Source organism: Chelmon rostratus, chromosome 24, assembly GCF_017976325.1.
Source record: "Chelmon rostratus isolate fCheRos1 chromosome 24, fCheRos1.pri, whole genome shotgun sequence".
NCBI lineage: Eukaryota > Metazoa > Chordata > Actinopteri > Chaetodontiformes > Chaetodontidae > Chelmon > Chelmon rostratus.
The window spans coordinates 605,662-633,092 of record NC_055681.1 but is presented as its reverse complement, the minus strand read 5'-3'; the positions used below and the strand labels follow the sequence as shown (position 1 = coordinate 633,092).

At 44.7% G+C, this 27,431-nt stretch overlaps 1 protein-coding gene across 2 annotated transcripts; it reads left to right on the top strand.

Annotated features, from left to right (window-relative positions):
• The first annotated feature begins 6,719 nt into the window (after nucleotides 1–6,719).
• On the top strand, nucleotides 6,720–26,788 carry senp7b (SUMO specific peptidase 7b). Of its 2 annotated transcripts, none has more exons than XM_041966606.1 (22): nucleotides 6,720–6,976; nucleotides 8,580–8,694; nucleotides 8,942–9,027; nucleotides 9,156–9,314; nucleotides 12,078–12,175; nucleotides 12,329–12,483; nucleotides 12,684–13,005; nucleotides 13,158–13,276; nucleotides 14,587–14,715; nucleotides 17,531–17,564; nucleotides 17,758–17,961; nucleotides 20,212–20,435; nucleotides 21,342–21,418; nucleotides 21,543–21,659; nucleotides 22,108–22,230; nucleotides 22,667–22,759; nucleotides 24,072–24,148; nucleotides 24,876–24,934; nucleotides 25,270–25,313; nucleotides 25,424–25,492; nucleotides 25,668–25,818; nucleotides 26,502–26,788. In XM_041966606.1, exons 2-22 carry the CDS (start codon nucleotides 8,581–8,583, stop codon nucleotides 26,631–26,633), a joined length of 2,586 nt encoding a protein of 861 aa, XP_041822540.1. In that variant the 5' UTR covers nucleotides 6,720–6,976; nucleotide 8,580; the 3' UTR covers nucleotides 26,634–26,788. The 2 variants fall into 2 exon arrangements, with proteins under 2 accessions (XP_041822540.1, XP_041822541.1); XM_041966607.1 differs by having other exon boundaries at nucleotides 8,945–9,027; nucleotides 26,502–26,787.
• Nucleotides 26,789–27,431: the final 643 nt, after the last annotated feature.

The window sequence follows — 27,431 nt, the reverse complement described above, 5'->3', positions numbered from 1 at the left end:
ACCAGATTATATACGGACCATGGATCCTGATCCAGATTACACGTTGACTGCAGGTGTGAACGGGCTGCAGCAGATCCGATATTATCAACATTAGCCGTTAGCATCTCTTCACAAATGGAGTCAAAGTGCAGGTACAGACAAAGCTGCAGTCAGAGCAGCATGAACACGTGATAAAGAGCTGCTGAAACACGCAGTAATAAAGTAAATATGTAACATCTGGATGACTGGAAGTGACACACGAGCAAAGTTTAAAATGTTTCCGACACAAGTAACGAGAGAGCTGCCGATCATCATCAATTAACTGCTGGAATATTCTAGTTTTAGCATGAAAGAGCAGCGAATAAGGTGCAATAATATTTCCATTGATACGTTTGTCCTGCAGCAAACTGATCGTTATAATTCTGAATGATTCTTCAGAACGTTTGTTTGTCTCTGAAACCTTCTGCAGACGTCAAACTGTTGATGTAGAGTTTCTCTGTACTGACGTAGTTTTCCTCAACACTTTAGATGTTTCTCTTTGGTGTTTTCTGCCGACCGATAAATAAATCAAAGATAAATTAATGAAACATTATCCTGACTGTAACGACTCATTGTTCATAACAATGTTTACAAATCAGCTTCACAATAAAGAAATGACAACAGAGCTGTAATAAAATATGTGTAAGAAGGGGGGGGGGGCTGACGCTGTTTAATTCCTCAAACAAAAGTTCCTTCCTGTTTACTGTCAGAGTTTCGCTTCAGAAGAGCAAAGCCAGAGGAAGCGAGAGCAGGATCGCGTGGAGGGAGTTCAGCGTGGCCGCGGCGCCGCCCGTCGGTCCCGGAGCCGCTTCGACACGTTTACCTACAAGACGAACAGAGTCAGCGTCAACACCTGATCCCGGATCACTCAGCGTGTGGTCATGTGACCGGTTAGTGGAGAAACATGAGAGACTGAAAACTGCAGGAAAAACATGAGTTTCAGTTTTCAGCCCATCAGGAGACCACGTGCTGCTCGTCTTTACTTTCTCTAGAAGTCTTTGCTGTTTCTATGACAACTGGCTCACCTTTGAATAAAGTGACTGATGACTGTCTTCAATGAGTGGAACTAACTGGCAAACTGAAATGTTTGAATGATTTCGTTGATGATTCATGATTTGACCTTTTTTTAATTAACTGTGATCATGTGACAGCCGACGTGCACTTCATGTTTTTGTGGTTCTGAACATTAATGCAGCCGCGGGCCCCCACTTCTTTTTGACAGCAGTGAAAAAGTAGCTTCTGAAAAGATAAAAACATGTTGTGAAACTGGATCACAGGATCCACTTGGATCTGATTCTGCATCAGAGTGACACCAATCATCTCGTCTTTAGCAGCCACTGTTCAAACAGGGCCAACAGACACGAGTTCAGCTCCCCCCCCCCGCCACCTTTACAAACTTCTCTGAAAGCACTCGGGACTCGGACAGACCTGAGACGTTGAGGACGAGTCTCTGCTGGAAGTCCTCTGACGGGATGTGACAGTCGAACAGGCTGCCGTCGGACTGCTGGACGTCCTCCAGCAGGACGGAGAAGTTCCCCTTCGTGAACAGATGTGGGAAACTCGTCACTCGGTTTCTGAACTTCTGGTTCTGGGTCGAAGGGTCCGGGCGATTTTTACTGATGTCCAGAACGATGCTGTCGTCTTTGTCCCTCCAGAAGACGGAGACTTCTTTTTGCAGCGTTTCGCCCTTGTTGTAGATGCAGGGCAGCAGGACGCTGTCTCCGATAAAACCCTGGACCAGAACCTGGCAGATCACTGCGAGAAAACACTTTGATCAGTGGAAGAAATAAAGACTGTGTGAAACCCACCATGATGAAGGACGCCTAGAGGCCGTCTGTCCAACACGGACGTCAGACAGCAGCGACTGACTAGTCCCAAACGAGTGATGAACTAAACCAGGTCCCACCATCAAACCATCAGAAATGTCTCAGCCAGGAAAGACTTCAGTGATGTGTGTATGCAAACAGGAAGTCACTGTGGCATCACGAGGTAGCATAACTCCCTAACACGGCCGTCCTCGAGGCTCAGAGATTAATGTCTGTCAATGGAGACGATCCACAGAAGCTTGACTGGGTTCAGTCAGACGGATGAATTCTGACAAACTCTGAATTTTATGTATTTTTCTCCACTTGTCCAGATCTCAGATCAAACTGCAGACTTTTCCACTCTGACGAAGCCCATGTGATAAGATCAAAAGCTCCAGAACAGCGACTGACTGGACCGGATGTTTAGTGCTGCTGCCTGTCTCTGGTTCAATAAAACCTCAGTTTATGTTCAGGTAAACTCACCTGTGTTCTCTTTGTAAACCAAAAAGATCCACAGCAGAATCACTCTGAAGCTGCAGACACACAAACACAGTCAATCATTTAAAACATGACAAACTCTTTACATCCATCTTTCTGCTGTTCTGTCTTCTTTGACATTAAACACCTTCAGTTATTTGACAGACAAAACAAAGACATTTCTGACATTTCATCGACCAACGGTTGACTGGATTATCTGAGAAGATTCAACATGTCGATCAATGATTAAAAGAGCTGTTAGCTGCTTCATATTTAGGAACACATGTCATAATGGGAAGTCATCATAAAGGAACTAAAATAGTTCAACTTTCTGCAAATGAGGAAAGTGAAAGTGAGGAACAGGAAGGGCCCTGAGGGTCAGCTACAAACTCTCCACCTGTCTGCTGCAGGTCGGGTTGGCTTTATCACTAAACAAACAGGCAGCCTTGATGTTCCAGGTTACAGCCCAGTGTTTCATCATGCTCATGCAGAACAGGTCAGAGGTCACACCTGTAACCTCAAGTGTCACCTGTCCGGTCCATTCAGCACGTAAGCCGTGGCTGAGCCTTTTTTAGACCACTGAAGGTTGTGACATGTGACTAAAACCACAAAAACATCGCAGCAGTGCTTATAAAGCCTGACAGGTTGTCGCTTGACCCAGTTACCTTAACTAACATCAGTTAGTCGACGTCACCGTTAGCTAACCAAACAATGTAAATTAGCATGTTTGGCCTTTTTAGACAAAAATAATAATAATACAAAAAGGAACAAGACGGCCTTTATAATATACAAAAATCACTTTTGGTGCTTTTACTGTCATATCGTAAGTGTCCTAAGCTTGATAAGGCTCCTTAAAGTCATATAAAAGTGGCCTAAAGTGAGTTTCGCTCCTTCAGCTAACGCACAATGTTAGCCAGCGTCCACTGTTAGCTAGCGTCCGCTGTTAGCTAACGCACAATCAGACTGGCTAGCCGTCTGTGTGGGCAGGAGGCCGCGGGCCTGATCCCTCCTTCGGGTAACTAACCTCGTTGAACGGCCCATGTTGCTTCTGTTGTCCACTACAGGATTAAATTGATAGAAATGTGTTTTTTTAATCTTATTTAAATCCCCTGACGTTGTCTTGAACGACGCCACGCTTGAACAATGCGTGCTGCGCGTCACCCGCACGTCACAACACGTCGTCACGTAAAGGCCGTAAAGCTGCTGAAAAGCTTCATTTTCCAACAGATTTGATTCATTTAATCATATTTTACAGCAAATCCATCACATATTAATCATAATTTATTACATTTTAACCAAAGTTCAGTTTTTTGGTTTGAACTGCGTCATTTTTAGGGTGGGAAAACTCATTTACTGATTATTTATTATATGTTATCGATTACTGTCATTTATCAATCTATTCTGTTATTGTTTTTGTAAATGAGTTGGTTGTAATTACTGTTCTTATTTTGAATGTTATGCTGGTGGATAATTCAGTTCCTGCCTTTTCTTTTTCAAGTCATGACACCTGATTGTTGTGTTTTGTTTTTGTTCATAAAGATGTTTTAATAAGTTAGTTGTAGTAAAATTATCTGCACACAGTCCTGAAGTGTGTTTTTCAAAACATTTTAAAAGCCCTTCAGTCTTGAAGTTGCCATTGTTAATAAGTTTTATTTTCCAGAATGAAGTGTATGTGCTGCTTCAGCAGAAAACCACCACAGAATAGAAAAAGGATGATGTATAGACATTATTCCTGGTGTCAGGCCCTGTCTGGATACGATGCTTCACTTCATCATTTTGTAAGTGACGTGCTTTAACTCGTCCTCTGAACAGCCGGTTTTATTTCTGTGTGCCAACATGTCCCAACATGAAGGTTTTCATCCAGTGTCAAAGCTTCTGCACACAGACTCTGCTTCACCTCTTTTCTTCAACCGAAACATAGTCAAACATAAACCTGCTGAAAACGCAGCAGTCGGCATGGAAACGTGTCACGTCTGTGTGCAGTAAAGTTATTTCAAACCCTTTATCAGCGACTCCAGTGTTGTGTAACTCCGCTGTGACTGTGGAGCCACGTGCAAAACAAGTTATTATCTGATCTGTGCAGGAAAATAACTTGGAGTCGAGCAGCTTATCTTCCTGGAAAGTTTCCCACATGTTCAACACTGCAAACAGTTGAAGCGGCAGTCAGAAGAAATGCTCTGTTCTCACTGGAGGCTGAAGCGTAGATGTGTTTGGAAAGAGGTTTGCAGAGAATTAGCTGCTGCATGAAATTAGAAATAGTTAGAAATAAGAAGCTGCTTCAGCTTTGCTTTGTTTGAATGAGCTTTGAGCTCGACTGCGGTCCTTTCGCACAGAATTGATCTGATTTCCAGTGGAAGTCGTTCTGTTTCTGCAGGACTCGCAGACGGACTCGTGTGGTCTGATGCAACACCTCAGCACTTCCAGGAGGGAGCCTCTTGTGGTTTTGTTGAACCCTGACTTAGTTGGTGACTCGTACCGGTGAAGCTGAAGTTCCTGTTAAAATAGAAACTGCAGCGTAATCAGAAAGAAGCTGTCGCTGTGTTTACTATCACTGAACTGGTATGAACAGACTCACCCTGGATTCACTGAGTGGCTCTTTTCACACCGACATCATCTAAAACCATTAAAGTTCATTAACGTTCATTCATGCATTATTCTGTCATCAGGAAACAGTTTTCACTTTGGCAGCTGCTGATACAACCGTCATCATAAAAAGACATTTAAAGCAGCTGATCCTCAACAAACAACAGCGAACAACACGTGACCACGACTGTGACGGGAGGTCAAAGTTCACCTTTAAATAACGAGTAGCAACCAAACGTGAGCCCTTCAATCAAAGTTAGTTCAAGCTGGGTTTCAGGATTTAAAGTAGATTTTGATATAAACCCTTTTTAGTCAAACTTGAAATCTATGATTTTACTTGTAACTTGTGGTATTACTACTTTAACTTTGGTAAATGATGTGAATACTTCTTCCAGCACTTTCTACGGTATATTTTATGTATTATATGAAGTATTAACTTGTGAAGGTTTGTTATTGTTTGAAATGCCTTCCTGTCATAAAGTGCAGGATTCATTCGACCGTATATAAAACTGTCAAAAATGTTAAATATGCGTTTAATGATGTAGAACATCAAGACACACAGAAACATCCACATCTTGATAATTAATCCTCCATTAACTATATTTTAGATTTTTAATTCATGCTTATGTTTTTTCTTTTTCTTCTTTATGTTGAAAGATTTATTTCTCTTTTTTCGTCTTTGCTTGCATTGACACGAGTGTGTTTGATGCGGCTTCACATGTTTCGACCAGTTCTTTGAATGGATCCTGTGGATGTTGAGCTGAAGGAGTTTTCTTCACCTGCTGCTCTGAGACTCAGAAAAGAGGATTTGTCTCTATCTAGTGGACAGATTCAGAAGCACAGGAGCTCTGCTAAAGGTTCAGTCCATCAGTTTACACATGAAGTTCAGTTTACTTTCACAGAGAGTCCGAGCCTGTGAAACCCAGTGTACCACACAGTAAAAGTACTCTGCTACAAGTAACAGAATTGAAAATGTTACTTCAGTAGAAGTATAATGAGGAAAATGTACTTGAAGTATTCAAGTAAAAATAGTGAGTGCAGTAAAATGTCCCTGTGAGTCACAGATCGTGCGTTTGGTTTGGAAACATTGTGAAAACAGTGAGAAATGTGGTGACGATGAGGCCAAAGTGACGCCTTCACAGTGTTTGTTTAGTCCAAGGCTCCACATTATTACAAACACATTCAGATCATTCAGATCATTCAGAGGAAAAGCAGCAAATCAAACATCTGAGAAGATGAAACATCGAATGATTTTACAGAAAAAAGTCACTCAAACCATCATCAGGATAGTTTCCTGTCGGCTGACTAATTAGTGAACTGACTGATTATTTCAGCTGTACAAATATATACTTGATTATTATTTCTTCTTCTGAATCCTTTTTGAGTGTCTTGTTGATCTTTCTCTGCTGTCTGACACAATTTCATTTCCCCGGCGTGGGATTAATTAAGTTTTATCTTATCTAGTACAAACTGTTGGGGAGTTTGCTTTACAACAAAACATCAGATTTTAGAAACTCTTCGTGTGTTCAGAGTGTAAAAATGTTCATTTGTGAAGTGACTGGAGCTGTCAGATAAATGTAATGGAGTAAAAAGTATACTAGTTCCCTCTGAGGTGTAATGGAGTAGAATGAGAAAGTCAAACTAGTCCAACTTTGCGTTTGTGTGCAGTACTTGAGTAAATGTACTGAAATGGAGCGCTACAGTAACTCCCCTTTAAATGCATCAAGACAATAAATCCTGAAGGTGGCAGTAATGCAACATCATGGATGCCAGCTGCCGGAAAAGCTCAACGAAGAAGAAGAAGAACGTCCTCTACGCAGTGACGTAGTTACGCTTTTCGTTACTGATGTTCTGTCAAATATTTTCAGGACAACAGCTTCTGCTCGGACTAGCAGTTAATAAATAACATGTTTTTAGAATAATTTTTACTTTTTTTGCCAACTGGACAGTACATCTCCCGAGTACATGAGCCGGCCGGAGACTTAACGAACAGTTAACAACAACAAGACGTCAGCCAGCCGCTAACTTAGCTCACTGGCTAGCCGGCTAGCTTCCGAGTTAGCAGCTTAGCTGGGTCCACCAGCTGACATTAGGTTCGTAAATTTAAAGCCTAAGAGCTGCTTTAGCTTCGTGTAAGCAACACTACAGTGAACTAATTTTATATAAATAGTGAACTGAAAAAAGATATAACTCTGTGTGCCTTTTCTGAGGCCAAAGTGGAAAGGCAGCTGAGTTAATCCTGCAAGTACTGCACCCTCAGCAGGATCCCCGCTTAACATTACTGCTATTTTAAACGTTGCTGCTTAAATAAAGACGCAGTCTGAGGTAGAACAGAAGTAAATGTTTTTATGAATCAGTAGAATATTCTTGTTACTTCGGCACGCAAGTAACACGCCAACTATAATTTACACACCAACAGTATCTGTTTTTATGAACGCCTCGCACTCCCAACGAGCGCATACAGCGATGTTTCAGTGGCTGAGCCGAAGAAAAAGCAGACTTATGACTTGAAAGTTTGAAATTAGTTTAAGTTAAGTGCTTGTTTTTGATGTATTTCACCCTAAACTTTAAGGGAAACTGTAGTTCTGACATAGCATGGTTATGTTTTATGAGAGTGAGCGACGCTACGTTGAAAAACCTCATGTTTTTGAATGTAGTTTGGTGCGTCGACCTTCTCACAGACATCACCTCCCAGCAGCACCCAGACACGAGTTTTCTGTTGGTTTCATATATTGAATGAATGAATTTCTAATGATGAATAGGTCTCAGGTTCAGTTCCAGAGCCCCAAGAGCAAATCCATGAACCTACTAATTTATTCAAATTTCTGTCATCAAGAACTTAATTTACAAAACGTCTGATTAAAAATGACCTGGCAGCATCATTTTGAGGACAAGTTGTTCACCATGGTGTATGGTTAAAGACAACAGTGTTAAGATAATGTAATACAGATTGGTACCTTAGTGTTTTTTGTTATCTTTATTTCTTAAATTCTTAATTTCTGGTATGGAGATCTGCTGTTCAAATAGAATCGTTATTGTTTTTCATGAAAACTACTGATTGAGGTTAGTACTCGATTTTTTGCCCTCAAAAGTTGAAGTCACTTCTCGATCGACAACCCTGATTCCAAAAAAGTGGAAAACATAAAACCAGTATCAGTCATTCCCAGTCAAACTGTGTTTACTGACAACACTTTCCTGAAGTGTTCCTGAGTCTCCTTTATCCCATCATGTGTTCACAGAGTGGTGAACCTCGCTCCATCCTCACTTGATTGAGCCTGTTTACCTGTGGATTGTTCCAAACAGGTGTTTCTGGAGCGTTCCACATCTTTCCCAGTCTTTAGTTGCTCCTTGTTTGAAACGTGTTGCTGCATCAGATCCAGAATCAGCAGATATTTACAGAAATCAATGAAGCTGATGAGCTCAGACAGTAAATATATTGACTTTGTGCTGTTTTCAGGTCAGTTTCTGTCAGAGAGAATCAGCAGGTGATCACATTCTGGTTTATGTGTTTTTGGAAGCAGGATCATGTTCTCCAAACATCATGAGTTCACTCTCATGACATTTATGAGAACAGGTGTCTCAGATGTTGGAATGGAGTTTGGTCTGGAGACATCCTCGTGCTGCATGGTCGTGCTTTTATGGATTTGTTGTTCGAGGTCTAGCCTGACGTCCATGTTGTTTGTTTTGTGTCTTCAGGATGGCGTCGCCGTTCAAAATCCCCAAGAAGAAACAGCCAGTCGGTTCTGACTCCGCCCACGTGCACATGCAGTCACCGCTGTCCCGCCTCCAGAGCGCCACACCAGGACTGAAGGTGGTGTTATTCATCTTTTCCCATTTGTCAAGGTGGTGGGGTTTTTTTTGTTAGTTCTTGTCAGCCTGTCTGAAGGTGGTCTGTCCGAACCGTTGGGTCCTTTAAGGTGGAATTATTGATCTGTTGGTTTTGTACCTGTGCTGTTCATTATTTTAGGTGGTATTACGACGCTGTGAGCTCTTATAAATGTGTCTTCCTGGTTTGTTTGTTGGACCTCTTTAAGGTGTAATTACTGTCTCTGTCATAGCAGAGTTACGGGGATCAGTCCAGCAGAGGGGGAGCTGGCAGGATGCATGCTGGGAACTCTCTGGGCTCCTCAACAAACAGACAGAGGTTTGTACAGTGCCCCCTACAGGCTGCAGTGTTCATTACAACAGCCGGCAACAGTAAAAACTGAGTTTGTGAAATCAATCTGAAGCTAAAGGAAAGCAAAGTTAAACCTGTTTTTAACTTCTGTTCAGCACACAGCCTCTCTTCAGGAACGTGGTCAAAAGCCTGCTGGGACTCAACAGCCCAGACAGACGAGCATCAACAGCCAATCACAGAGCAACAGGAAGCTGGCGCCACCAATCACAGCCTGGCCAGAGAGCTGAGTCATCCTCGGCCTGTGTCTCAAACGGGTGAGTTCACAATAACGTGAGAAGGTTGGACGCTGACGTCACTGACGTTATATAAACGTGGCGTTTAGGTGACCTGAAATGCTTCAAAATGCATTTTGCTGTAATGCTGCAGGTGTCAGATATGAGATCTGATCATCGAACAGAAACAACCGATCAGTGATGTCTGTGAGTTTAACTTCATCGAGGTCAAATGTCAATAATGTGGACAGTTCACTGACAGACAGCCTGCAGATTGGCACGGCGAGGCAGGCGACCAGGGTGACGGTTGGTTTGACAGACAGATGTGTTGATTTACAGGGAAGTTAATCAGTGGCTTCGTGTGCGAGCCGCCATGACACAGAGCCGTGAACAGAACAGAAATATGTCCACGCATCACACCAGTCCAAACAAAAGCTGCTCACACAAACTAACAGCTGTCATATGTCCGAAAATCACGAGAACGAAGAAAAAACTCGGCTGATTCTTACCAAAGAGACGTCTTCATGCTCCAGGAAGGACGAGGCTTTGGGAGACAGGCCAGCGACTGTTAGGAAGCGCTTTGCATTTTCCATGAGATAACGCATCATCAAGAGCTTCATATGTTGGACGTAGGGTGACCAGATCCCAATTTACCACATGTGGGACAGGGACTACATCTGAGTGGGACAATGTGGGACACCAAGATGTCGTGGTTGTCTTCAATAATTAATTTTTAAAAAATCTACCGGTATTCAAGATTCAAGAGTCTTTATTGTCATTGAGCATGTCAATGAAATTTAAAGATAAAACATAAGAAGACTAGAAAGAATAAAATTAAGATAACTATAATAAAATAAAATAAACCAACATGCAATAAAAATATTTGTAAAAGCAATTAAAAATATAACAGAATGAAAATATGCTAAGGCAATAAAATATACGAAACAATAAACAATAAAATATGGAAGTGAAATGTACCGACAGAATAAAATATACCAGTGGACAATAAAGTATACCAATGAAAATGAAATGTGCCAATATACTAAAATGTATATAATTAGTTAAGTATGTGTGTGGACCTAAAAGTTAAGTACACAGAAGGTGCAGACACACTGCGTGTAGCTTCAGCGTGTAGTATTCTGCTCGAGTATATGATATTTTATTTTAATGCAACTTTCCCAGGTTCATGTAAAATAACAACAAAACCTCAGCTCAGCTCCAAACAGCACAACATTAAAGTGTTTGTCCTGAACAATAATGAACCACATTTTCAAGTACAAGACGTAGGCTACTGAAGAAGGCTCCATTTGCCTATAGGCTCAACAAATCAAATCCAACAATCTGAAAAAAAAAATGCTGTCAGGAGGTCACCTCACTCATGCAGTTCAGAATAACAGACTAATTAGACCTACACCAAATGCATTTTAAATTATGTATTAACCTGTTATTTACTGAGCAATGCCACATTGTGGTACTGACGGCACCAAAAGATATTAAAGATAAACACCACACTATTAAAGTGTTTGTTCTAATAGAACAATACTGAAGCACATATTAGTAAGTAAGATGGACTGTATGTTACTGAAGTAACAACAGCTCCATTCGCCTACAGCCTCTACAGATCAAATCAAACAATCTGAACAGAAACAATGGTGCAGAAGGAGCTCACCTCACGCATTCAGTTCACAAACAGTAATCGACTAATTAGGCCTACACCAAAAATGCATTTCAAATTATCTGTATTAACCTGTTATTGACTGAACAATGCCACCTTGTGGTGATAAAGGTGCCACAAGGTAAAAGATTTGGCCCTCCATGAAACAATAGATAAATAAAATCTGATATACATATATGGACGCTCGTTAGTTCAGCTGCTGTCTCCTTATCTGTGTTGGAGTCTTGTTTGGGCTTCAGCAGGAACGTATTCATGGAGTGGGAACTGTTCTTTTGAGTCTCGGACTGTTGGTGTCGTCTCACGTCATATTCACCTCCGTGTGAAACGGAAAACTTGCTCTGACAAACATCACAAAATACTTTGGTGCAGTCACTACACTACAGGAGGAGTAAACGGTTTCCCACTCTTTGCCTTTATGACAGCTCTCCCGTCTCCCGACCACATACACACAGCTGTTTGATAAGCGCCAGATTATAGCCTACGGTGAGACTGCGTTTAAAAAAAAATCAAGCGCCACTGTCAGTAAATGCGGGACATTATCTCAATTTGCAGGACGTGTGAAAAGTTTTTAAAATGCGGGACTGTCCCGCACAAAGCAGGACATCTGGTCACCCTTGTTGGAAGAGACACAGTGAGAAATCCAAAAATAAATAATAAATAATAAATTGGGGTGAATGAAGGAAATTCAGCTAAATTCTGTTGAAATTAAAGGGAGGAAGAGAAGAACGAGACAGTAAAGTGAGTTTTTCGACTCCACGTGCAGTCATGTTATTATCTGTTGACCCTGGTTCCATTTTGAATTTATTTTCCAGAGAAAATCCAGTTATTTTGTCCTCTGCACCCCCAGAAATCACTGAAAATTCTCAGAGGTTAACCTGAGACGCGCCTCCCATAATCGACCCACCCGACATGTAAACACACCAGTGGGCAGCAGCAGTGCGGACAGAGTGTTTGAAAGATTGCGAGCGTCCTGCTGAGAGTAGCAGCAGGTTTAAAGACGCGAGGTTTGACCTGCTGCTGCACTTTTCATGCACGTGAAAGCTTCTGAAACTGAGAGTTTTTTAAAAGCGGATTTGTGCAGCAAGCTGTTTTCTCTGGATCGATGCGCTGTTCCATGTTTTGTCCACCAGATGGCGTCCTAAGAGAGCGTCAGACCGGCTGCTGCAGCCTGATGTGTCCTCAGAGCCTCTGTCTCCACCACCACAGAAGAAGAAAAGTGAGCTTTGTGGTGAGTTTCTGTTGTTAAACTGCAGCCCTATTTTGATATTTTATCATCTTTTATCTGTCCACTGTTTGATCAGGAATCAGAATTCACTCTTCGTCTGTATAAACGCTCAGTCGTTCATGTTAATCTGGACTCTGCGGCCGTTTTCACCTCCAGCCTCGTCCCTGTCGACCAGAAGCATCTCTGTGGAGTCTCCGGACTCGCTGGCGGAGCTGCGAGGCGAAGGGCATGCTGGGAGTTTGGGTTCACTGACGCCGGCAGAGAGAACGTGGAGACGAGTGAAGTTCGGCGGAGGCGCCGCTGAGGGGAAGGTAAAGGTCAAAGGTCACGAGCAGGGTTTTGATGAGGCTCAGTGGGCGTCATCTTTGGTGACGGCTGTTGTCACTGGGCAGCGATCAGATCAACACAACAGGGAATAAAATGTTGAGAGACAGATCTCGTGTGGAGGTCCGGTTCTGGTTTTACAAGAAACAAAATGTTCCTTCAACCTGCTGATGTTTGTTTTCTTCAGAGCGACGGAGGAAACGCCGAAGAAGCTCCAAAGCCGCAGAAGAAGAACTCGTCGGGGACGTCAGAATACGACTTTGCGTCTCCGCCCAGAACCAGAAACATCCGCGGGCCGTCTCCGGGGACCCCTTCGCCGAGGACGACGGCCGACAGGAGGCGGAGTCTGGACAGGACGGCGTGGCTCGCCGCCGGCGGCGACCTGAAGGAGGATCCGAGGGAGAAGGAGAGACAGAGGTGGAGGCAGTTCAGAGAGCAGAAGACGTCCAACAGGTCGGCCGTCCTGCAGCTCCGACAGAAGAAACCCAAACACGCCCCGACAGAACCCAGTGAGTGGACCTGGACTCACCTGTCATACCTGGGGGGCAGGTTAAAGGCAGACTCACCTGGTTCCAAGAACTACTTTTCAATGTTTGAAAGATGAATAATGACATTAAAGCGAATGCATGCAGTGCTGACGTTCCTTTATTTCCTCCATCAGTCGTGCTGTCGAGCGAGGAGGAAGAGGAGGGTGAGGACGGTGGAGATGGAGGGAACAGGACGTCCCATCACAGCGGCCGGGTGGAGAAATCTCCTCTGGGAAACTCGGACCAGATACAGGTAGGAGACACACCTGAGACAGCCGTCCTGCCAGAGTCCGAGACCCTTCCAGAGGGTCGGTTTGACCCTTCATCCTTCAGCACATAGACCGATGCAGCGACGCAGGCTTTGTACTGGACTAACGTGGTCTGAGTCCTTTCTAAAACTCAGTGTTATTACAGGAATGAAGGACAAAACTATAAAACGTCGCAGTAAACTCGTAATTATCCCTCCAGACCTCAGAGGGAGTCGACCCTCCGTGGTCGTCGACTGAACCACCGGCCCGGCGTCGGCGCACAGAAACAAAGACCCAGATTCCAGGTCGAGCCCCGAGGCTTCAGTCAGCCAGGTCATTCCTCGAGCAAACTGGAGCATCGGAGTGGCTCCGGCGCGCCGCCGTTTCCTCCGTGAGTCATGTTCAACGGCAGCAGGCTTTAATTTCCAGAGTCCACCTGCAGCTGTTCTGATCCCAGACCTGATGTGGAGAACAAAACCTTCATCTGGTGGACTCATGTGCCCTCCGAAACCAGAAACAGCATCTCATCAGCGGCGACAGAAGTCTCACTGAGCGCGTCGGGGTCTCAGAAAGCTCCAAAGAGACGCTGATCTTTGATTTTATCTGCATCCAGTCAGCCTGATGACCCGTGAACACGATGATACATGCAGACAAGATGTTCCTGCATTCGTCGCTCTCTCGATCAGAACTAGCATGAACACACGTCATGCTCTTTGTCCTCATTCCTGCAGTGATTTTCCTGTAAACAGGATAAAGAAGGTCTACGTGAACGTTTTCTGATCTGAAACTGGTCCAGGTTGGTTTCCAGTCTGACCGGTCTGGGTCTCAGGTCTGACTTTGGGGCCTCTGTTGCATGTCTGAGGTTGAAGTGGGTCATGAAGTTTATTTGTGGGTTTGCGGGCCTGTAAACAATCGTCAGACCCCTGGTGGGACTGTAAGCAGATCCAGATTGGATGTGAATGGACTGTTGAGTGTTTGTTGTTGTGTTTACTGACCCCGATCTCCAAACCAGCTGCGGGTCTCCATAAAACGAGGGCTTCGTCCTGTCGCAGGGGAAGTGTTGGTCTATTAAAGACTGAAACACCAGCGTGACGTGACCCAGATCTGTTTTTGGACCGAGGATGCTGATCACCAGTCAGACAGCCTAGTTTCAGGAGCCTGGTGTTGAATTCTTGTCTGTTCTGATGTCAAAACGAGTTTTTACTGACTAAGTTTCAAGAAATGTTGTAAAATCCTTTTTGTTTGTCTGAGTTTCCTTCTGCGATCACTCTCAAACTGCATGTGTGTTGATGCGTACCTGTGCGTTGTCTGACAGGCTCGGCAGGCCGGCCCTTCCAAAGGTGAAGTGGACGAATGTAAGCCGTCGACACCTTTGTTCCTGCAGCTGGAGTTCAGCTCGCTTCATGCCGGCCTGACGCACGCCGACGCCAATGGCGAGATGTTGGTGAGTCCAGGATGGCGCTTTAAAACATCCAGTGCTGAACTGTTTGATTTTTATTGACCTACAGTTTCAAAGGACTAACTGATTATATGACCTCTCAGTTGTTTTTCAGATGAATTATATTTAAAGCTGCAGGAAATCCACCGTTACAACGTTCAGTTAAATTACTGTCATCTAAATATTGATAATAATAATAATGATGATGATATTTGTCACAATCGAGCAGCTCAACTACTTTAAATGAATAACTGACTCAGAATCAGTCGCCACAAACTTCACTGTTCAGTTCAAAGGTTTGTGTTTGCTCCTCTCTTCACCCTCCATACACTTCCTGTCCATGTGTGTACACGTACGTCCTGTCCATGTGTGTACACGTACGTCCTGTCCATGTGTGTACACGTGCTTCCTGTCCATTTGTGTACACGTGCTTCCTGTACATGTGTGTACACGTACTTCCTGTACATGTGTGTGTACATGTACTTCCTGTCCACGTGTGTACACGTACTTCCTGTCCACGTGTGTACACGTGCTTCCTGTCCATTTGTGTACACGTACTTCCTGTCCATGTGTGTACACGTGCTTCCTGTCCATGTGTGTACACGTACTTCCTGTCCATGTGTGTACACGTGCTTCCTGTCCATGTGTGTACACGTGCTTCCTGTACACGTGTGTACACGTACTTCCTGTCCATGTGTGTACATGTACTTCCTGTCCATGTGTGTACACGTCCTGTCCATGTGTGTACACGTGCTTCCTGTCCATTTGTGTACACGTGCTTCCTGTACATGTGTGTACACGTGCTTCCTGTCCATTTGTGTACACGTACTTCCTGTACATGTGTGTGTACATGTACTTCCTGTCCACGTGTGTACACGTACTTCCTGTCCATGTGTGTACATGTACTTCCTGTCCATGTGTGTGCAGGTACTTCCTGTCCATGTGTGTACACGTACTTCTTGTACATGTGTGTACACGTACTTCCTGTACACATTTGTACTTGTACTTCCTGTACATGTACACATGTGTCATGTATGCTGAATGTATGTTCAGGTCAGTATACACACTGTCAGTGGTGTGTTCGCTGTCAAGCAGCTGCTGTGGGACGTTTCAGCGTTTCTGGCTGACTTAAACACTTTCACCTAGTTTCTCTTTTTCCATGTCCTGTTCCAGCTTTCTCTCTCTCTCTCTCTCACACACGCACACACACGCACACGCACATGCACACACACACACACACACACACACTAATTTGATTGGCCCATAATTGGTTTCTGATGCTTGTACTGTAGTTTTAATTATTCACATGTGTTTTACAAGGTGTTTTCAGTACAACAAATCTTGTTTGTTTGTTTTTTTGTGTTTCTGCATATGTGTGTGTGTGTGTGTGTGTGTACTCTTACACTAAAGTGTCTCTACTATAGAATATGAACAAAAGAGCAACACAGTGACTGAGAGCCAAACTTTAGCTCTGCTCAGGCTCAGCAGTCCCATCAGGGAACACCTCGTTCATTTTGGCATCAAACACCAAACCGTTGTCACGGCGACAGCACCAGAAAACCCCCATCCCAGCCTTGCGGAGGTGATGAAGCGGGCAGCGAGTCAAACTTTGGTGGAACAGCTCGGCGTGCTTCGTGGCCAGAGGGCGGAGAAACTCCCCGCCGAAGCTGCGAACCGTTAAGATTTCAGACTTTAACGAGCAATTAAGACATAGCTCGGGTCTGATGGCAGCACGCCGGGTTCAATTAGAGCGCCGTAAAAACCAGGTGGGCGGGAGAGGAGGAGGTTAGTGGGTCAGCATGTCAAGAACCACATGCAGAGAATCTGACAGACTCTCCAACAGGAACACAGACAGGTTTTATTTATTCTGTTTATATCGTTGTCATTTCTGACCAGTTTGGACCGGCTGCCGTCAGGCTGAAGACGTTCAGGCTGATGGATCCTGTTCACTGATCCCCTGAGCACCTTTGGACCACTGACAGTGATGCACGGCGGCAGCACGGAGGAGTTCAAATGCTTCCATAAAAACACACAACTGAAATATAATGAACACTGTTAGATGTCGTTTACCGTCCAAATGAAAATCAGCACCGTCATCAGTCTTCATGAAGAGCTGCAGAGGAGCTTTTCATCTCAACATCAGTCATAACCAAATGAAAACAAATGAATTCAGAATAATCGTATGATTTTCACTTAATTCTGACAGTTTATTAATTCAGAAACACACACGAGAGACCGTCTCACGTCAGCTGACGCCGAGTCAGTGTGTGATGAAACACAGGATGTGAGAGAAACAGGTGAAGAACAGTGAGCAGTGTTGATGCATCTGAAGGAACCATCACTGCTGTGAGATCATGGGCCGGGGGGGTGATCAGTCACAGCTGCCTCTTTAATGCGCCGATCAAAGCCAAGTTGTTTCATGGCTTCATTTTACCGAGCATCTTCAACGGGACGGAAATGACTGAAGCTGGGACACCTGCAGCTGAAACTGACGAAATCTGTCCACAGACATAGAAACACCCGGCGAAGTCCAGGAAACAGCTCCTGTGGTACTTCCTGCTGCGGGGGGGGGTCTCCAGGACGACATGTAGCACACACACAGACTCACAGAGTGAAAAGCAGCTAAAGTCACGAATGGTCGCAACAACAGTACATTTTATTTTTCTCATATCTCCACTTTAAACCTTCCAGACTGCAGTGAGCCGAGAGTATTTCCACCAAAGACTCTTTTTCCTTCTCTGATCATTTTTAGAAGTCTGAAAAATGTAGAATTCGTGTGGCTGATGGACGCTTTGTCTGCTTTTTCTCTTTTTCTGTGTAGGTCACTGAAAACGGCATCACTATTCCCGTGAAAGGTAACGACACAGTTCTGTTTCCACGACAAAGGATTGTGGTCTGTTTTCTGGTTCCTGATGTGTCATCTAATGATGAAATCTGAAGAAATACACTTAGCTGAGCTTCGTGTTTTTAATTATTAGTAATGTGGATGTTTAGATTTTTTGTTTTGCATCATTAAAATGAGTGTTCATGGCTCCCTCCCCCTCTAAGGAGCTGAGGAGACGGAGGTCGTCGTGGTGGCGTCTCAAGTTCGGGGTTATGGTGTTTGGGACGGCGGCGTGGCTCAGGGCGGGGCTCTATTGGCCGGGTGGAAAGGTCCCGCCCCCTCACTGCTCTTCCTGTGGGTGACTGACGCTCAGGCCGGCCTCCTGCAGACGGAGCTGTCCGCCATCCAGACCTCCACCTCCGCTTCAGGTAGCACGTCGCTCCACTTAAACTAACTCTTCAGATCCTTTCAGCACTTTCACCTCACATCCTTCAGTGGTTTGAATTTCATCTTTCACTTCGACGTCCTCAATAATTCCACTTCACCTCCTTTCAGTGCATTCACTTCAACGAACACTTCCACCTCATGCTCCGTATGTCAGTCACCGAGTGGTGAAACCTGATTTTCATATGCTTCAGGAAACATTTCTGTTGCTTTTAGCATTCTCACCTCAACTCCTTTCAACACTTGAACCTGAACAAACACTTCATTACTTTCACTTCACCTCCTTTCCCTGTTTGAACTTCTGCATTTTCACTTCAATTCCTTTTGGTTCCTGAACTTCAGTTACTCTCAGTGCGTGAACTCAAAGTAACACATGAACTGCTATGTACGCTTGACCTTCAGTTCCTTTCAGTGTTTGAAATGCAACACTTCAACTCCCATCAGCACTTAATCTGTACTCATATTTGTGCATATTCAGAAACTTTAGTTTCCACTTATGTCAAAGCTTGAATTTAAAAAGCTCAACTCCTTTCAGCCCGTCCATATTAACTGTCACTTCAGCTTCCCTCAGTTTTTACACTGACTATCACTCACTTTTCTCCTCTTTTCAGTGTTAGCATTTCACACTTACACCTCTATCAGCACTTCCACTTCAGCTGATACTACAGCTTTAATTTAGCACTTACAAAGTGCTGCAAGTAGTTGAAATGTTGTACTGCTTTTAGCGTTTTCACTTCATCTCCTTTCAGTGCTTCAACTTTAGCTAACACTTTCAGTTCAGCTAACACCTCAGCTTCAAACACAAAAACTGTCACATCAGCTTCATTTAGCATTTACACTTAAAATGAAACTTAAATTAATTCCAGCATTTCCATTTTAACTGTTGCTTCAACTTCTTTCAGCACTTCATTTCCTTAAATGTCTTATTCCTCTCATATAAAGACGGTTTTGAAAGCTGAGAACGCTCAACATGTGAAGCCACTGAAACTGATCGAACTGCACATGTTCAGCTGCGAGCTCAGTTCAGTTTCCTTCAGTATATGTCAGCTTTTCTGGTTGTCGGACGCGTTTCGCTTCGCAGCGTGAACACACACAGAAAAACAAGCCGCAGAGTTCGTCCCGCACACACTGATGTGTAATCAGAGAAGTAATATGTTGGCACGGTCAGAAAAAACTCCATGTAGTTTCCATCATCACACAGTTTCCACACACTCGGTTTGTTTTTGAGAGAGCAGTAAAAACACAGTGAGCGCTCACTCTGACGCTGTTTCCTTCAACCATAAATGTCCCAAACCACAACGAAGAAAAAACAAAAAGTTGTGTTTGGACAACAGAGTGAACTTACAGGTAAATACAGGTAAAGGTTGAGTAAAGTCAGAGTCGCTGTGCTGCAGCCGCTGACCTCACAGTTCAGGCTGTTTTCACCACGGAGTGATTCCTGCTCTCACACAGACCATCTCTGCAGCAGCGTCTGCTCTGCAGGAGTTTTTCTGAATGAAAGCTCGACTGGAGCTGTGAGCCTTCATGGAAAATTAACTTTTGACAGCTTCTGCAACGCTCCAACGCTGGGCAGGTACCAGACAGCCAATCGGGTGGCCTCTCCTGCGCCAGCGGCCAATCACAGGGAGTTGTAGAGCGGATTTCATGTCCGAACGGGAAAAACACTGAACGGTGCCAAAGAGTCCCGAGGGTGAAAACATGTTGAGGTTTCAGCTCAGAGACAGGAGAGAAATACTCACCGTGTTTCTGTTGTGTAACCGCTGGACAAACTGGTCAAACTGGGCCAGTTTACAGCCAGAGACTGGTCAGACAGATCTGTCTCTGACCAGTACGTTCAGGAACTGGGCCTGAACTGGGTTAAACTGGGCCAGTACATCGAGAGACTGGTCAGACTGGACTGATATGTCCATATACTGGTCAAAGTGGGCTATTATTTCTAGATTCTAGTCAAACTGGGCCTGAACTGGGTTAAACTGGGCCAGTACTTCAAGAGCTGATATGTCTGCACACTGGTTAAAGATGATACAGCCTAAAACTGGTCATATTGGGCTAATGAGCCGCTGGGAACTCGTCAAACTGGAACACTACATCCTGACACTGGCCCAGTTGATCAGACTGGGGCCAGCAGGACCAGACACTGGTCAAACTGGGCTGGTTTCTGAAGTCTCTGAGTCCTGTAAAAAAAGCATGCCGCCTCATGAGTTGTGTCTTATTTTGGTCTCCTGGTTCCTCAGGCCCATCGTGCTCCTTCCTCCTGCTGGTGTTGAAGGAGCAGCTGCAGGAGCTCCAGGCCGCCTTGCTGGCCTCCATCCTGGACATGGAGGAGTACAGGAAGGGATGCTCCTCTTCCTCCGGCGGGCCGACCTCCCCTCTGGAGTGGACCGATGGGCTGCTGCTCCTACACAGCAGTCCTCCTCCTGTGGACCAGCACCTCCTCGGACTGCTTGGACTCTCTGCAGTGAGACTCCTCCTCCCTCCTCATTTCTTCCTTCCTTCCTTGTTTTCTGTTCTATTTTTCTCCCTCTCTTCCTTCTCTCCTTTCCTCCTTTCTTTCCTTCATTCTCCTTACCTCATTTCCTTTGCTCTCTCCTTTTTTCCATCTCACCTTCCCTCCTTTACTTCCTTCTCTCCTTTCCTCCTTTCCTTAACTCCCCCTTTCTTCCTTCCGTCGTTTCCTTCCTTCTCTTCTTTCCCTTTTTCCTTCCTTCCATCAGTTGCCTCCTTTTCTTCTCTCTCTTGTTTCTAACCCTCTCTCCTTTCCTCATTTCCTACCTTCAGTTATTCCCCCTTTTCATTCTTTCCAGGCCTCCCCTTTTCTTCCTTCCCTCATTTCATTCCTTCTCTCCTTTCCTCCCTTATTTCCTTCCCTGATTTTTTCCCTTCCTTTCTTCTCTCCTTTTTCCTTCCTTACTTCAGTTCTTCCCTCCCTCCTTCTTTTCTTCCCGCTCTTGCTTCCTCCTTCTCTTCTTTCCTTTCCTTTTCTTTCTTCCCTCATTTCTTTCCTTCCCTCGTGCCCTTGTGAGGCTCCTTCCCTCACCTTCTCTGCCTCCTTTGCTGCTGCCATGTGTCCTTCTAGTTGCCTCTTTCCCTCATTGAGCTTCTCCTCCTTGGCTGCCTTTGCTTCTGCCTTTGCCCCCCCCTCGCTCACTCTCCTGCAGTGATATCTAATCCTCTGCCGTCCTTTTTATGAGCCTGTTAGCCGTTAGCTGGTGGCGCCGGTGGCTCAGAGCTGATGAGGTGACTCCTGGAGGAGGTTCAGTGTGTGTTGGTCACAGAAAGTTCAGACCCATTTCTACGCTTGTTGCCCCCAACCAGCGTCAAAATCTGCCAGAGCAAACTTTTAAAAAGCATCTGTTTCTTTCAGGAGAATTCCAGTCAGGTGAGGAACAACCGAAGAAAGTCCAGTCTGGTTTCCTCTGGTCAGCAGCAGCTTTCCACCAGGTAAAACCAACTCGACCAGTCCAGAATGTTTACCTGAACCAGGTTAGAATGATTCAGGTGTGCGCTGGAAGTCTCATGAAGCCAAAGGAGCAACTCTGTACAGCTTTCTGTATGTGGTCCTCAGGCTGATCCAGTATCCGGCGGCGCCCTGTAAAGGCCGGATCACAGTGACAAAGGAGGACCTGGCTTGTCTGGACAGCAGCAAGTTCCTCAACGACGTCATCATCGACTTCTACCTCAAGTCAGTCCGTCAGACGACAACAACAGGACGCTGACTTTATTCAGACAAAACATTTTTCACGTTTAAAGATTTTCAGAAAACTGCACTTTCACACATCAACATGGTTTTAGGGCCCCACGCACGTCTGGAACACCAGGATTCTGTAAGACAGAAAGAAAAAGTCTCGCTTTATGCGGACGACATGCTTTTATATATATTTTAAGAATGTAGTAAGTGTGTTAGACGCTTTGGGAACATTTCTGCATGTGAACAGACATACAGAACTTATCTGCAGCACCAAGTGTACATTTTTATTCATAAAATATATTTATGCCCATTCTGAGTAAAGTAGCTTATGAGAGAGTTTTTCAGTCAATGAAATCAAATTCAAAGAAACAGGATGTGTTGCCTGAGAAGCTGCCTGTAGTTCCTGTCAGTCACCAGCAGGGGTGGTCATCTCCTCCTGCAGGTATCTCTTCCTGGAGGGAGTCGGAGGCTCGGTGGCCGAACGGAGTCACGTCTTCAGCAGTTTCTTCTACAAACAGCTGAGCAGACGTCGAGCGGCCGGAGAGAACGACGCCCCGTCTGTCCCGTAAGACCTCCGATCAGAAAATAAAAAATCATCACGGGTATATCGTTCAAACCCCGCTGTGTAAAAGATAAACAATGTGGTTATCTGCTCAGCTGAAAACAGTGAAAATCCTGCAGTGAAAAGACCTTAAATGTGTCTCTTTATGTGGACGACATGCTTTTATTTAATCACTTTACAAAATGTAATCGATCCTTCAAGCCTCTTTTGTCTTCAGTGGGAAAAGATTCAATCAGCATTCATTCCTGGGTCACGTGACTCTGCAGGTGTCATGAGTATTTCTGTTAAAAGTAAAGATGAAGGGAACGTTGTTGCTCAAATAAAATGTCATTTTGTCTCAGAAAACATTCAGAAACTATTTTTCGGCTTGTTCTTCGCTCTCAGAGACAGCGTCAGTCAGTCTAAGCCCTCCTCTCACCTGGTTTCTTTGGTTTTTCAGTGATCGACACACGAGGCATCAGAGAGTAAAGACGTGGACCCGCCATGTCGACATTTTCACCAAAGACTTCCTGTTTGTGCCTGTTAACCAAGAGTAAGACCTTTTGTTCCCCTCTCGGTGTCTGGATGAGCAGATTGGACCTCGTGTCATAGAAATGTGTGTCAGCTGTTTTCAGCAGCGAGTTTTTTACGCCTCCGCCACCGACCAGAAATAAAAGCCCTGACTCTGGAGTCGACGGAGCTGACCTCAGCGCTTTGTCCCAGATTTACAGACGCCAGTTTGGAGTTTTGACCTCTGTTGGGACATTTGAATAAAAACTCTGTAATTCTACTTAAATTCAGGCACCTCATCACTGCCTCCACCTGCCAACTGGGTAACAGACCGCCGACTGAAGTCACCTCTGCTGAATCAGTTCTGAGTCTTCTCAACGACTGCAGCAGACCTGCTTCTCTCTGCGCTTTCATTGTTATTTCATGAAGGACGAGTCGCGTCCTTCACACGAATACACCTCCATCAGTTCCCCCTGCATTCCTCTGTGTGATAGTTTTTAGGATCGAGCTTGCAGCAGCTTCTCCTGTGATAGCGTTTCACCATCTTTGTGATGTTAACTTTATTTTTAATCACATATTCATGTCATTTCATGCAGATTTTATTTTTATGGGTTTTTTTTGCTGGGTGTTGTATTGGCGCCAGTATAGAAGCATTTCAAACGACCCAGACTCATTTCCCCCTCCTGAATTAATTAATCTATAATGGCAACCAACCAGCCACAAACTGAACGGGTCGCTGTGAGCTTCAGAGTAGATGTGACCCTGTTTCAGTTCCCATTCCTTCAGTTTGACCATGGTTGGTTTTTTGTTCAGATTGTCCTCAGTTCAGTGACGCAGGTGTCATGTGGTGGAGCCTGCATTCTTTCTAATGGCCAGCAGGTGGTGTCTGTATGGAATCTGACTTCTCGCTTGATTTATTACAAACAGTTTCCTGATGAGTTTATGGTCTGGCTCTCTTGTTCAGTCTGTGAATTATGGTCCCGTTTAGGGTGAAATAGGTGATAAAGCAGCGTATGCTTCAGGGCGTGGCTTCCTTGTGACTACAGGTTGCGACTGTGCGTCCTCGGGTTCTCAGTCAGATCCAATCAGGATCGAGGTGAAGCCTCAACTCCACCCTCTCATCCAAATATGGTCACTTCTGCCTCAAAACAACCAAACTGGACGCTTCAGAGCTGAAGTCCACAAACCAGTGGGTGACGTCATGGTTGGTAACTAACCTTAGTGACTCTCGAAGATGAAGAATCAGCCCTTTGCCCCCCCAGACGTAACTGAACTGGCAGAATCAGTGATGACATGACACCAACAACAAAGTCCTGGTCTCTGAGCTCTGTTTGGTTTTCTCCTGGTGTCCACAGAGCTCACTGGTACCTGGTGGTGGTCTGTTTCCCGGGTCTGGAGGAGGTTCAGTACGAGGAGTTTCAGGGCGTGACAGGTGAGCTGCTGCTGTTTGTTGAAGTGTTTCTGGCAGCTTCAGCGTCTCATGGACGGAGTAATGTTTAACAGAGCTTCTCTAATCGTCGCCAGACGTCCCTCTGATGTCTTTCAGGGTTGTTCAGGGAGACAGTTTTGGGGTATTTGGGGCACTGGCAGCAGATGTGGGAATTACACATCAATTCACACCAAAAATTAAAGGATTAAATGTTCCAGACAGAAATATCTCCTCCTCTGAAGACACTAAGCTCCAGCATTTGGTGTTCGAAACGTCTTATTTTGTGACTTTTTATCTTTGTTGTCTGTAAATAAGATGACAAAGAAAGGAAAAACGATGGAAATTACATCTCGTAGATAATCCATCTAACGAATCTGAAGTCCATTTCTGTTTTTCAGCATCGCTTTTATGAGTCCTGAATTATTTCCACTTCAGCATGACGGTTAAACATCTGTCACGTCTCTAAAAACAACCACAGGCAGTGCAGTTCATCACTGAAACAGTCATGTGACATTAACGCTGCATAAAGGACACCATCCAAACCTTTCAGCATTTTCTTTATTTGCCCATGATGTCAAAATAACACCTGCTGCTGTCCAAGACGTCCACGTTTTACACTGAAATGAGCAGCACATTACATTCATGTTGATCATCCAGTATAAACCTGTTCAGTGATTTCCAGAAGCTGTGGACATCAACACTGAGACGCTGTTTTCTTCTCGTGTTTCAGGTGGACCACAGCGAGCTGCAGGAAAACCATCCGTCAGTCTGAGATCACAGCAGCCGCCGGTAAAGACACGGTTACAGCTCACTGTCACACTGAATGTTTTCTGGACGTCCGTCTGTGCGTCTCATTCTCGTCAACACAACGTCTCGGAAGACTTTCAGGGAATTTCTCAAATTTGGCTCAAAGGTTTCACCCAAATGTCTCAGAGGATAAAATGATGATTTTATATTTATAAGGTCGGAGTTGATGTTGTGCAGAAACTCGTTTCTATCCATTATTCGGCAGATTAGCTCAGAAATAGAAGGCAGATTGTGGCGACGGGAGGTGACAGGAGGTGACAGGAGGTGGTGATTCTTCATCAACGATGAACATCACGTCTCTCTGTTTGTGTCCTCAGGAGTGCAGTCGGCAGGGCTGGCAGAGGGACGCAGTGTTAAAGAGGTGAGTCGTCGGCGAAAGAAGAAGCTGACCTCTGAACGTTTGACTGGACGTGTCTCAGGTCAGGTGGTCCATGTAGTTTTTCTAACATGGCGGTTTCTCGGTCCTTCCAGGCCGTGCATTCTCGTCATGGACTCGCTGAAGCTGTCGTACCACGAGAACGTCTGCAGGCTCCTCAGAGAGTGAGTTTCAGTTCTGTAGCGGTCACTAACGCAGACTGTAGAGGAACTGAATGATTTCAGTTTGAACATAATGCTGAGCGAAGAGAGAACGTGCAGCCGTCAAACTTTGGTTCCTGCAGTTTTCACTCAATACGTACAAGTTGGTTCTCCTTCTGATGCCTCCCGTTGTCCTCAGCTACCTGCAGGTGGAGTGGGAGGTCCGGAGGGGGACGCCTCGTCTGTTCACGTCCGACAGCGTGAGGAGCTCCAGCTGCCGGGTTCCTCAGCAGGACAACAGCAGCGACTGTGGTCTGTACCTGCTGCAGTACGCCGAGAGCTTCCTGCAGGTATGCAAACGCCGAATCCTGAACCTGACCCGTGCTGAGTCAGCAGGAGTCAGACGGACCCTTATAGAGGGTCTCTGGTCAGTCTGAGGGCCACAAACCACACTGTGGAAACTGTTAGAAAATAATATTGATATGTGTAATCTATGATAAGATGCAGCATGTCTCAGGCTGAAACTGATGGTTCATGATCAGCTGATCTGATGGTTTATGATCAAACGACAGTAAAACGCCTCGTCACAGTTTTTCAGTGACGTCTTCAGATCCAACAGCTCAGAACACAAAAGATCAGCTGAGTTCACGAAAACAACAACAGTCACGTGATAAACACTCAACATCATCAGCTGATCCATTAACAGGACAGTCCGTTATTCATTGATCACGACAACGTGCCGTCGTTTTATTCTTCACTGCGTCATGCAGATTTGGACACGTGTGGACGTGTGGAGGCAGGTAGAAGTACATGTCCTGTATACTACAGTACATGTATGTGTACATGTTGTCGATATCTGTTTACCTGCAAGACTTTTCCAAATAAGAAATAAGAAGCCTTGATGATAACAACCGACAGAAATCGCCTCCAGCACAACAAACCTCTTCCTCTACTTTAACGATCTGGCGCTGAGGCGTCAGAGTAAATTCGGGTGGCCTTCGCACTAAATTGAGCTCTCTGATTGGCTCTGCAGAATCCCGTGGTGCACTTTGACCTCCCGTTACGTTTGGACCACTGGTTTCCGCGGCAACGAGTCCGACAGAAGCGCGAGGAGATCCGGAGTCTGATAATGAGGATGCACCAGAGTCAGAATGAAGAAAACTGAAACCACAAGGACCAAAAAAAAAAACCTCCAAAACACACCGAGCCGTTAATTCACCTGTGCAATAAATAATTTATATTTTTTCTAAGTTGTTAATATGTTTTTACTTTGCTGTCAAAGAACTTTAAATGTAAATAGAATAAAACTTCTTACACAAATATTTGTTTCGTTTTTTGGGGTGGTGCTCTTATTTTGAAACCCAAACTGATTTAAAGCAGGATTTCAATTTGCAGTCAAAATGTCTCACAATAAATAAACAGCTGTTTTGTTGTGCGTGTCTGAATAAACAGCAGTGGGAGGTGGAAATTAGACCCTCGCAGATGACTCTGCACTAACCCTTCAGTTCAGAGTGGATCCTTTTGTCACAAGACTCTTATTTTGAAACCCAAACTGCTTTCAAGCAGGAAGGAGCCGGAACAAAAGAACACTGTGTTCCTGCGGTTTGCTCTCACAAAGAGCCCAGAAAGGAGGAATTCAGTATAAATAAACTGCGGGAACACTTTTATTTTGCACTGTGATGGAAAATCTGGATGTGATTCCCGACGTGAAGGAGAAAATAAAGTTTCCCTCCGAGAGTCGGATCCACTAAACACTGAAACACTGAACACTCACTTTAAGACCAGACTCTGTTTGTCATGATGCTGCTGAAGGCCGAGAGGCTCAACTGTCCACACATGTTCCTTCACTCACATCCTCAGCCATGACTCCACCAGCATCACCAGTAACACCAGTAACTCACACAGCTGTAGTTGTTGTTGTGTCAGTGGTGGTTCTGATGACTGGAGGTGATAATCAGTTAAA